This window comes from Muscardinus avellanarius, assembly GCF_963383645.1.
Source record: "Muscardinus avellanarius genome assembly, chromosome: 7".
NCBI classification, from domain to species: domain Eukaryota; kingdom Metazoa; phylum Chordata; class Mammalia; order Rodentia; family Gliridae; genus Muscardinus; species Muscardinus avellanarius.
Window position 1 is genome coordinate 89,033,804 of NC_137793.1, and position 12,059 is coordinate 89,045,862.

The following is a 12,059-nucleotide window of genomic DNA, read 5'->3' on the forward strand; positions in this document are numbered from 1 at the left end:
CGGAGGTCAAATGCCTCTGGGTTCCATCCCCACACACACACACACACACACACACACACACACACACAAAAGAAAAAAGGAAAGAAAAAAGAAAGAAAGAAAAGAAAATGAAATCAGTTACTGATTTTGAATTTGTAATCAGGTCTCATATTTTGTAGTCAATAAATTTTTTTTTATCTTGAAACATTTTCAGAAGCTCCAGAATAGAGCGTCTACTATTCTGGGCCATAGACAGCACTCATCTTCCCTGGATGAGGTGCAGCTCCTCCCCGAACCTCTCTGGTCATTATTAAGCTGCACAATATTCCAGGAGGCCAGGGCATGTGCTGTAGTAGAGGCCTTGCTAGCCACCACTCTCCCAGGCTGGGAAACACGTCTACCTCTCCAGGACTTCCCTAAGCATCCTTACTGTCTCCACCCTGGTGGCCCCGGCTCTCATGCAGAGCCCACAGCAGGTATGTCTGCCTATTCATGGAACTTATTACATGTGTCTCAGAAGGCTCCATTTGCATGTCTTGTCCCCTATGAGCCTTTCAAGGTTGGGGTCATCTGTATCTTTCGTGTTGGTGACTCTCCAGCATCTAACTCAGAGCCCAGATGAAGAAGGCATCCAGGAAACACCAGCTCCTTGGACTTCACCCTTGAGGTCTTTCCTAAGAACCCCACCTGGATGCCTCATGCTTGAAGTGGTATTCCCATTTGCGAGATGGTGACTTTGGCCTGTTTGTCCCATCTTAAACCCCACATCAGTGATTTGGAAATCAGGACACCACTCCTAGCTTCACAGAGCCGGTGATGCTCACATGGGCCAGGGTGAGGCAGGTGTCTCTGAAGATATCTCCCTACCTCGGGTAGCTTTGGCAAGCTTGGTTTGGTATGGGGACAGTAAGAGGAGCTCTTGGAAGGTAGGAAGTAGCCCTTTCACTCCTCAACAGCACCCCAAATAATTCACAGCTTGAAAAGGTTCAAAGAAAAGCTAGCAATTTATTGATTTCCTATATTTCAAAAAAAAAAAAAAAGCAAATACATGGCATATCATACAGAAAAACTGGCCCTGGCCAGCACAAAGTTCTTACAGAAACATAGCACAAGGGAGGGGTGTGCTAGAGGGAGCCTCCCAATGCCCTCCTGAAGCAACCCCGGGTTTCTGGGAGCCCCAGCTATCCATCTCCCAGCCAGGTTCCAGGGGATGAGGAAGGGCACTGTGCCTCTTGGGTCCCTGGAAGAAGTGAGGGGAGACGTCTTGGTGGCTGGCCTGGTCCCCAGTGGAGAGGCTGCTGGTGGCCAGTGACTGGACTTGTCTTAAGCACAGGAGATCACAGAGCCAAGGCAGGCATGGGGTCTGTGTCCTTCCTCGTTTAATCCCAAGTTGGAACTCCTTGTTTTGGGTATCATCCTTGGTAGCTTGAGGCCAATGCGGAGCTAAAAGACTAAGCTGTGCCAGCCAACCCCTTGCTCCCTCTCTCTGGGAAACATGTCCTCAAGCCCCCCTCAGTTTTGTTCTTCTCAGGTGACAGGCATGAGTCAGAGGCCACATGACCAGGCCCACATGGCTAGCATGAGAGGTCCCGAGAGAGGCTACCCAAATGTGGCCTGGCCTAACTGTGAATGTCAGCCCACTGAGGTCTGAGCAGTGGCCTCCTGCCCTAAGCTGGGCTGGACCACCCAGATCTTCATTGTTGGGGTAGAAAGTGAACCAAGGGGTTCAGGAAACCAGGACTGTGTTAAAGCGATGGTATTGCCTTGGGCTTACAGGAGATTATTTTGTAAGTGATTTATTATATTACCCTTTTGCCTTAACTAGACTGCACAGTTCTCTCAGACTATGGGAATCCCTAAAGCCAAGGACACTGTGCCATGCCCCCCTAGCTGTTACATAAGGATTGGGTGTGGGCTGTTTTTCCACTGATGTGCCTGAGTGCCTAGAACACTGACTGGCACAGAGAGTTGTGCTATAAACATTTTAAAGAGATCGCCTCCCCCAGGTCCTGAGGACAGCAGAGGAGACTTCCTGAAATCTACACGCAGGATGCTCTGGTGGGACCAGGCTCCCATGGAAGGGAGAGGTGAGCCAAAATGAGGGAAGAGTTACAGGCTCACAGCGCCCAAGCACACCTGCCTAGTGGCCTGGGACACCTCTCAGGTGGCAGTGTTCCCCTGCGTGCCTCCCCCAGCCTTAGCCGTGATGCTTCTGCAGATTTTCAGTTCTCATTGGGGCAGGTTGGGGCAGGGCACAGGGGTGGGGACTTGGAAGGAAGCAGAGGAGAAGGAGGAAAAGGAGCATCTTGGGCTCCTCCAGGGAAGGACACAGCCCAGCAGTTAATGACCAACAAACATCAACCACACCAGCCCAGGAGGTGCTGGCTGAAATGAGAGAGGCTTGGGAGCACTCCATTCTGCTCCGTCTCATAGTCTCCTATAGGCTGTTGACACAGACAGTTCATCTGAAATGCAGTCTGGGGTTATGGGGGTGGCTGGTGCCCCTGACTGGCCTCTTCTCACATCTCCTGTGGGTTTCACAGAGTGGTTCAGAGGAAGAGGGGATGGCCCCTGGCTTGTTGGTATCTGACAGGACACCTCTTTTCTGGTCTGTCCAAACTCCCTTCTTCCAGTCTTCTGGGATCTCCAAACACTCCCTCCCCTGACTTGACATCTTGGTGGGAAGCATCTTCCTGGTTAATTTCCAATTCCCCTTTCCTCTGTTCCATTGGGAGCTAGAGTAGGAAGATGCCCGGCCCCAGCCCATTCCTCTCTCCACTAGGAAAACGAGGCCAAAAAGCCATTCTCTGAAGAGCTCTTTGGCTTCAAGCACCATTTTTGCCTTCTTTATCCCGAGACAAGTAGATTGCAGGCTCCCTCTGCTCCTACTCCTCAGGTGTCCTCACACAGCTAAGCCAGAGAGACTGTCCTGCTGTCTTCTGGAGCCCCACACCCTGTCCAGCTCCAGGCCTGGGGCACTGTGGGAAAGACAGCATTGTTTGGTGTATGAGATTTTCCCATGAGATACATGGAACCTCTACACCCAGCCAACTTCCCTGCCTGCAAAGCAGCTGCTTAAGGAGGAGTTTAGCTCTAGCCCCAACTACTCCCTTCCACCTTGCCCCCTGGCAGTAGGGAGGCTGCAGGACTCCTCTCTGGTCTGACTCTGGCAAGGGCCCCTACTCTGACATAATCCATTTCCAGAACTACGGGCAGCTAACCCTAGAGCACATGCCGTCCCTGCCCATCCTTGCCCATAAGGGAGAGACCTTCGCACTACCTTATGATCTGCAGGGAAACAGCACACCTAGCTTTTTGCAGTTTGTAGTTATGCTGTTAGGTTCTCATGCATACACACATGCACACACGCACCGGAGTGCACACGCACACTTACATTATACACATATGTATATATATATATATACCATTTCTCGGAAAAGGAAGTATTGACATCAGATGTAAGACCCTTTAACTCAAGAAAGTCCCCCCACCCAGCCTCCCCAACCCATTGCCTGTCAGTTTCCCCAAGGAAAAAAAAGAATCTAAAAATATTTTCATCATCCACAGTTTTCAGGTTTGCTTTCAGTTGCACTTGAACTTTTCCAAATACTGCACAGGATGGAGAGAGTCGCCCATCCAGCAAGGCTTGAGGTCTTCTCATCTGAATCATATCTTTCTGGAAAAAAGAAATCCTCAAGTTAGCATGTAGTGAGATGTTTCCACACAAGTACGTCTGGCCGACCCTGCCACTCTCTTCTCTTGTATGTCTGTCCTGAGGTGTGCTCTGGCCTAAGACTGGGTTCAGGGCTCCTCCTCAAGGCCACACTGGCTGCTCCTGTTGGTTCAAAAGCCGGCCACCTTTGTTCTGCTACCTCACAACCCCCTGACACCCTGTTTGTTGCTAGGAATTTAGACTGTGCTCATTAAGAATCTGCTAAATCTAAGCCAGGTGTGGTGCTGTACACTTGTCATCTCTGGACTTGGGAGGCTGAGACAGGAGGATCGCAGTTTGCGGACAGCCTCAGCTACTTAGTGAGGCCCTTTGCAACTCAGTGAGACCCTGTTTAAAAATAAATAATGAAAAATAGGGCTGGGGGTGTAGCTTGGAGGTAGAACGCCCCTGGGTTCCATAACCAGTACCGCAAAGAAGAATGAAGGAGAAGGAGAAGGAGAGGAGGAGGGGAGGAGGAGGAGAAAAAGAAGTAGTAGTAGTAGTAGTAGTCATCGTAGCAGCAGCAGCAGCAGCAGCAGCAGCAGCAGCAGCAGCAGCAGCAGTAGTAGTAGAAGAATGCCCCTGGGTTTAATTCCCAGTAATACACACACTACTACTACTACTACTACTACTACTACTACTACTACGTCTATCTGGGCATGGTGGCACACATCTATAATGCCAACAACTAGGAAGGCTGAAACAGGAGGCTCGCAGGTTCAAGGCCAGCTTCAGCAACTTAGCAAGATCCTGTCTCAAAATAAGAAATAAAAAGGGCTGGGAATGTAGCTCAGTGGTAGAGCACTACTGGGTCCAATCCCCAGTGCCGGGGGGTGGAAGGGAATTTGCTAAATCTAATCTTCTCTCTCCTTTTCCGTTGCTGAAGCTTCTTTACCGGGCGAGGTGGCTGCAGTTCTATTTGTTCCTCCTCTGGACACAGTTACAGCACTCTCTCCCACCAGGGTCCTTCTCAGGTAGACCACCTTAGGGCTACTGAGTCAGAATTGCTGGGCTGGGAGCAGGTGTGCCCATTTTTGCAAGTGATTACAATGAACACTAAGATTTACATACTTCTGACATAGTATTAGTTCTGAGTATCTGGTCTCTAGAAATATCAGCTGGAAATAAGCTTGCCTATAGTAGGTATGTGAAAAGACTAGACAGTATATTTTCAGAAGTATAAAAAAGTGAGCTGTGGATGATCAAACCCAGAAGGACATATTATATAATCCATTATATCTATAATACAACCCCTGTGGTCCACGCGAATGGCACCACCCAAGTTGTGCAGTGGGCAACCTACACAGGTGTACTCAGAAGTCTTGCTGAGTAGATCCTCTGACCCTTCTGATGTTACCAGTACATTATCATTACACATCTACAGTGTCCTGTGGTGGAATTGCTGGAATGTACACAGCTCATGCAGGAATCTACACAGCTCTCCCTCGGTCCTTATGTTGGTCAGAGCCAGGATGTCTGCCAGGCCAAAGGATGCTGTTGTGAGCATCCTTTGATGTGAGCTCAGGCCTAGCCCCTCTCTAGGACTGTCTGAGGCTGTGGCAATGGTCCTTGCCCCAAGGATGGGCTGGTTCTTACCTGCAAGCTGAGCTTGCTTGGACAGTTTCTTCTTAGAATCGGGAGGTAAAGTTCCTGAGGCTGTTGGGCCCGGCTAGGGATCCCAGCATGTTCCTATCGATTCCTTGCTGAAAGAGAAGAAACATGAGTCCTAAGATACATCCTCAATCAAAACATGAATCCTAAGACACATCGTCAATCCTGATCCCTGTGGGCTCAGCTCAGACACTGTCCTCCCAGAGCATCCTGAGGCTCATGTAGCCTCTGGATACCCATGTACATGCACCATGTAAAATTGGACTAATTAGATGTGCAACCCAACCTAATGCTGTTACTATCCATGAATTAGTGAGACTTGTGTGGACTTCTACCAGCACAGTGGAGTTTCCTTCCCACCTGCATTTTCAGAGACTCAAGTCAAAGCATGAGCTTTTGGGCTAGATATCATTGCTTCACACAGCACAACAACCAAAATTAGAGAAGCCATTAATTGTTCTTCCCTCTGAAAATCTCTGTCTTTCTTCTAAAAAAAAAAAAAAAAATTCTGACATGAGCTCTGAGGCCAGAGGAACAGGCTCAGCATTTCTCAAACTCAGGGATGGGGGCTGGCACTGCTGGTGGGAAGCCCTTGTGTTATAAGGCTCTGTTTACTTGTCTGTTCTCCCGCTGGAAACTCCTGGCCCCTGAGCTCCTTCCTGCTGGATGGAGACCAAGACTCATTTCTGTTATGTCTCCTAGCAGGGAACAGGTGCTCAGCACATGCTTCAGAAGGAATGGGGACTTATGAGAGCAGCAATTGGCCCTTGATTGCTGGGGCCTGGCCTGGCCCTGAGCTCCAAGAGCCAGGTCAGCTGTTGCTGACCTGTGGGAACAGGAAGGGAGATGGCACGGGCTCCAAAACTGGCTCCTGCACCCGTCAAAGCCCTAATCCCACTGTGTTGGGGCATGTTTTACATGATGTCGTTTCTCCTCTCCATGGTCTTTCTTGATCGCTCTTGTTAAGCTTGCATGAGTTTGGTGAAAAGGATGCACGCAGGGTGAGAAGTTCTGGATCCTAACCTCGCTTCTGCCCTGACTTGCTGGTTCAAGGCAAACTCCTCCGACCCCGATACCAAGCTCAGCAAAATGGCCACGAGCTGTGTGGTCTGCTTCGCCTGTGTTTGCAACAACCTGGTTAGTGATGAATGTGACTGCGCTTTGGGATTAGGAGCCTTGACCTAGACCCTGCCAAGCTGGAGGGGAGAGTAGAGATGCTGGTCCCCAAAGGCACTGTATGGAGGGGAATTCACAGAAGCCATAGTAAGTGGATTCCTGGCTGGGTGTGATCTCTATTTTGTGAGTTAAACCCTTTGGGCCACCCTCAAACAGCTCAAGGAAGCTGTTACCCTACCTCCCCCTCCCCCAGGTCTACCTTGCAGCCACCACTTGGCCAAGCCCACCCTCATGGTGGTATTTCTGGAAGAGAGCAGTAGATTGCCAAATGGAGAACGAGGGCTGCTGTTTACCTTCTGATTTCCCAACCACCTTGGACCACAGTGGCGTCCTGGTCCATCATCCCCTTCTGTGCGGGAGGAGAGCTGTACCTCCTTACACCCAGGTTGGCCACCAGGTGCTCCTCACCCTCCATCCGCTTCATTTTCCTTTCCTTTGCTTGCCTCTCCTCAAAACAAAAATGCTAGGTACCCTCTGTCTATAACAGGTCTTTTTCTCTGCCGTCTGTCTCTTTCCCTTCTGGGCTGAATTGCAGTGAGCGGCACTTCCCCTCAGTAGCCCCTCGGTCCCTGCCCCACCCACTGTGGCAGGAGCCACCAAACTCCCCTTGCTTAGAGGTCTCTAGAGACTTCTGCATCACCAGAAAGATGCAGAGCCTTTCTGGTTCGCATCCCTCTTGTTCCCCCATAGCACCAGGAGCTGCTGCCCTCCTGGCCTCAGAGCTGTCTCGCCCACAAGGTCTTCCTTTCCTGGGAACCTTGCTCAACGTCCCTGCTTCTCCAGCCCTTCCTTCTCCTGGGCCCCCCAGCAAGGGTCTGCATGACTCAAGGCTACTCCTCAGACCTGGGCCCCAGGAGGGTCTTGGCTGTCTTTGTGGTATCACCACTCTGTACTCAGCTCTGGCCTCTCTGCCAGGGTCCCACTCCATACCTGCTCGACTCCTACTCAAGTCATCCAGACCCAGCCTCTGACTCCCACCGCAGAGCCCTCTCCAGCTCTTGCCAACTGCCCTGTGTCAAGGCAACTGCAATATCTCCAAGCTGAAACCTCCAGCCTACTGCCTCACTCTTCCACTCCCTGCCTCCTGCCCTTTATTTCTGCCTCTCCACTGCCTACATCCTAGCCCAAAGAATGGATGCCATGGGCACGGCAGACTCCCTGCCTCCTGCCCTTTATTTCTGCCTCTTCACTGCCTACGTCCCAGCCCAAAGAATGGATGCCATGGGCACGGCAGCCCCCAGGGGCCACTCTACTTCACTAACTGGTGCGGAATTAGCCCTTTCCAGGGCTGCTTCCACCATGAGACCCTCTAGTCTAAAACTCAATGGTTTCTCCAATGTCGAGGGCAGAAGGCCCAACTCCTTAGCCTGAAATTGAAGGAGTTTTGTGACCCTGCTTTTCACTTTCCTCCTAAATGACTCCATCCTGAGATCCTTGCACATTTCTTCTTCTTTCCACATTCCCATGCCCCAGTGGATCCGGTACCCAGGGATGTGATCAGAGCGTTGATCATGCTCGTTGCCCCGCAGACTCAGCCACTCAGCTCTCCAGTGCAGGTCTCGCTGACCAGGTGCGGCTCGCCCCCTTGCCTCCCAGTTCTTGACCCACTGAGACCTCAGTTCAGGGCAAGTGTGGGGAGGGGAGACTGGCGGGGGCTCTTACCTGTCTAAGGACACCCTGCAGCTCCTTGCTGGACCACATGTCAGAGAGGAGGAGCCGGGCAGCCTCGGCAGCCTTGGGTGAGGCACTGGGCAGGTGGGAAGTGCATTTGTGAGTTGAGACTACAGGAGGGACAAGAGGAACCCCCCCACACACTTCCCTTCCAGGTTTCAGAGACAGGCGTGGAGGTCTGGGAGTACATGAGAGACGGCCCTGCGCTACAGTGGACATGGGCCTCACACCTGTGCCCACCCAGAGGACCCTAGGTGCTGTGAGCTGGTCATGGCCTCACTCCAGTGCCACAGCCCTTGTGCCAGGAGCCCCATGGAGCAGAATAAGGTCCCTGCACAACTGGGTCTGCTACACCATGCCTCTTGCTGACCCTGAGGACCCAGTATCCTCACAAGCCCCCCAGCCAACAAGTGCCGGCTCTACCCCCTGTCCTGGAGGCTGGAGCCACAGCCCCATAGCACTCTTGGCTTCTAAACTTCCTTCCCATCGGGCCTCCTCCACCCCTGCCTCCCGGGCACCGGGTGCTTTCCTGTTCCATGCGTGTGTCTGCTGCGCACGGGGCTGTGATGTGGGCACCCATGCCCTTCCTGCCCACCTGTTGCGGCACAGGTTGATGACGTTGTTGAGCATGCTGCTGGAGAAGTACTGCTTGGCCATCTGCGGCTGCGAGGCCATCAGGTTCCTCACAGTGTAGCAGGCTGAGGACAGGATGTCTTCGGAGTTGCTGGTGTTGCCAGTGTGGCTGGTGAGGAGCCTGGTCACCTCCGGGAATACCTGATTCCCTGGGAGGGGAAGGAATGGGCACATGTCAGGGTTGTGGAGTGAGGGAGGGGCTGAGGAGTTCCTTTTGAACCCCAGTCCTGGGCTGCCCTCAGGACCCCATGTCAGCTCCCACGCGATGGGACCTCTGCAGACCTGCTCCCCTCCTCCCAGGGACCTGCCCCCTCCCATCTTCACCCCACCCGGCCAGCTTCTCAGGATGCATGCCCCAGGGAAGAGTTGGAGGGTGCCCTTCCAGCAGGTTCTGGAAAGTGGGTTGGGGGTCTGCATGTCCTGCTTGGAGGGGGAGGTGTGGCACTCTTACCCATCGCTCTGTGCAGCACAGGGTGGCGGGACATGTTGCTCAGGAGGGAGGCCCCCGACCGGACCACATCCGAGTTGCCCGATTGCAGGAGGCGAGCGATTTGTGGCAAGCCCTTCTCCTTCAGCCCAATCAACTGGCTCATGCCACTGGACATCTACGAGAGAAGGGCCCAGGAAGGAGGTGGCCTGTGGCTTCCCATGCACCATGCCGGGCAAAGGGGGCAGACAACCCCACAGAGACACAGAGCCTTTTCTCTTCCATACTGGAAACATGGGCAGAGTCAGAAAAATTGCTCACACCAGGTGACTACAGAACACGCAGGCTCATGTGCACCCCTACAGCCCCTGCTCCCTGCCCTCGTGGGGACAACCTGCAGCCAGGTGGGTGGGGAGAGACATCTCATTGCTCTCACTCATGGGCACCCAGAGTCAACTTCTAGACCAGGGACAGCATCCACTCCTCACCCAGCGTCTCAGCTCTGCTTCCTCGCCTCACCTGTCCCTACAGTATCTGCTCACATGGAACTGCACGTTCTAGGACATTTGTCAGTTAAAAAAGGGCCGGTCCTCTTCTTCTAACTTCCCTGCCTCTGCAATTGTCCAGGGCTTGCCCGAGACAGAGATGGATGAGAGAGAGCTGGGCCCGCATGGAGATGCAACTGGGGTTCCCCAGAGGTCAGCCAGCTGGCTTATCTACGCCTCAAAGCAACACCCAAGGCAAAAGGGCTTTAGGTTCCACGTAGTGTCCTGCCCTCCCGTCCCTTCTTCCATGGCCACTCAGCTTCAGTGTCAAAGGTGCGTCGTGAACACCGGCACTGAGAGCCGGGCCCAGGGCTTCACAGGGCAGCTGGGCCATCTTGTCACTTGCCCTTGGTGTGCCTCCAGGCCTGGGCTCAGGGCAGCAGGTAAGCCTTCCCAAAGCCATCCAGGCGAGAGCTGGTCCAGGGCAGCATGGTTCCTCGAAGCCCCAGCTTCCTCCCCTCAGTCAGAGTTTTCTTTCCCCTCAATTCACTGTGACACTACTACCTCATTCTCTTTCGTTCCGGTTAAAGCTGGAAAAGCCAGCTGCCCTGCTAAGCTCCTTTTGGTTGCAACAGACCTCCTATAACCCCCGCCCCATACCATGATGTCCCCAAAACTGTATTTGGCCTCAAAACCTGTACTAATTCAGTCATATCTTCCTCTGTGCCTGGCTCTGCCCCAGAATCTTTTTCTACCTCTGTTAATTCACCAGTGGAGACTCCTCCTGCCAAACACACTCTTCCCCATCCCCTGTCCCAGGGAGATCCCAGGAGGCCAGCGGGGTGGTGAGGGACAGGAACACGAGGCAAAGGGGAGAGTGGGTTCCAACAGAGGCCAGCAGGAGTTCCCAGAAGGCAGGTATCTTGGCCCTCGTCACCTCCCCAGCGTCTAGCCCAGGGCCTTGCATACACTAGGTGCTCTGCTCAGGTCTGCAGTATGAATCTCGGAGCCTGGGTCTAACACACTTGGCCAGGGATGGACAGCTGGGCAAAGCAGGGTGCCGCAGGCCCTGGAGTGTGGGCTGGAGAAGCGGGGAGGGCGGCGGGAGGGTTCCTCACCAGCCCCTTGCTGGCCGTCAGGTTCTGCAGGGCGCCTGCGCAGGCCTCCAATGTGGCATCTTTCTTGCTCTTGCCCATGAGGTTAAGGTAGGTGCGGATGGCGTCTGAGTGGTACAGCCAGCTGCTGCCCCTCGGGTTGGCTTCTTCCTCAGGGAGGGGACAGTCATAGTTGTTGTTCTGAGGACAAAGAGCCAATCAGTGTGGTTTGTGGGGCGGGGAGGGGGCGCAACGGAAGCATTTTGCCCTTTTCCCCAACCTTGGGTTGTGGTACCTGGCAGGAGGGACTGAGGACTGAGGATAAGCCTGGGGACACCCCCCTGGCCTCTCCTCTGTGCACCCCAGCATGCTATAGAATGAGGGAGCAGCCATCATCCCAGGGCCTGTCTCCAGGGCAGAGTTCCTGTGTCCCAGGAGGTGCACCAGGGTGGCCTTGGCCCAGGCCTTCCAGCTCTGAGATACTGCTTGGGGTTCTCACAGCAAGATACCTCATCCCCTCTCTAGTCGGAATGTGGGACCGACCTGCCCTGGACCTTCATAATTATATCCAGAAGAGATCACTAGTCTCGCCTCCACAGTACCTTCCATCTGTCCCCCATTCCTTAGGGCTCAGCAAGAAGACAGAGAGCCTGAGACTTGCAGGAAGGGGCTAGAGGTTTTGGCCTCGGGGGTGGTCAGGCTCTTACAGCCCCCTCTGTGTGTGAGATGGAGTGTGCTCTCGCCAGCCTGGGAGCACAGCACATATCCAAGCCCGTGGCTCTGTCGGGCGCTGTCGCCCAAGGCTGCCCAGGAGGGCCAGGGAGAAGGCAGACAGGCAGTGTGCCTGGTGGGGCGCAGGGGCCTGCTCACCATCATCTTGTCGCTCTTGTTGCTGAAGCAGCCAGTGGAGGACTTCTCGGTATAGGCATTGCGGGTGTTGTACTCCAGCTGGCGGTAGCGGGTGGGCACCTCAGCGTCCAGGCGGTAGGAGAGGTTGTGCAGGATGCACATGCAGTTCTCCACAGACTGGGGAGCAAGCAGAAGCAGGCACCTCAGCCAGGCTCCTGGGCTCACTTGACCAACCAGAGTAGCATCAGGAGCCGTGAGCACCCAGGTCAGCCGCATCCTTGGTCTGGAATGGTCTCCCTGGGAGAGACGCTTCTGGGACTTGGGTTTGAACCCTGGCTTTATCATTAACTGGCTGTTTGAACTTGAGTGACCTGCCTTACCCTTATGGGCCTCAGCTTCCTCAGTTGTAAAATGGGACTAAA

General features: G+C 53.6%; 1 protein-coding gene across 1 annotated transcript in view; it reads right to left on the minus strand.

The window, feature by feature from the left end:
- Positions 1 to 5,319: 5,319 nt before the first annotated feature.
- Positions 5,320 to 12,059, minus strand: part of PKP1 (plakophilin 1) — a gene marked incomplete at both ends in the record, with an annotated part of 48,639 nt that continues 41,899 nt past the window's right edge. Inside the window, 6 exons of the mRNA XM_080698969.1 lie at positions 5,320 to 5,394; positions 8,141 to 8,225; positions 8,745 to 8,931; positions 9,234 to 9,387; positions 10,813 to 10,989; positions 11,659 to 11,814. Coding sequence (XP_080555095.1) covers positions 5,320 to 5,394; positions 8,141 to 8,225; positions 8,745 to 8,931; positions 9,234 to 9,387; positions 10,813 to 10,989; positions 11,659 to 11,814 — 834 coding nt within the window. The remainder of the gene's footprint in view (positions 5,395 to 8,140; positions 8,226 to 8,744; positions 8,932 to 9,233; positions 9,388 to 10,812; positions 10,990 to 11,658; positions 11,815 to 12,059) is intronic.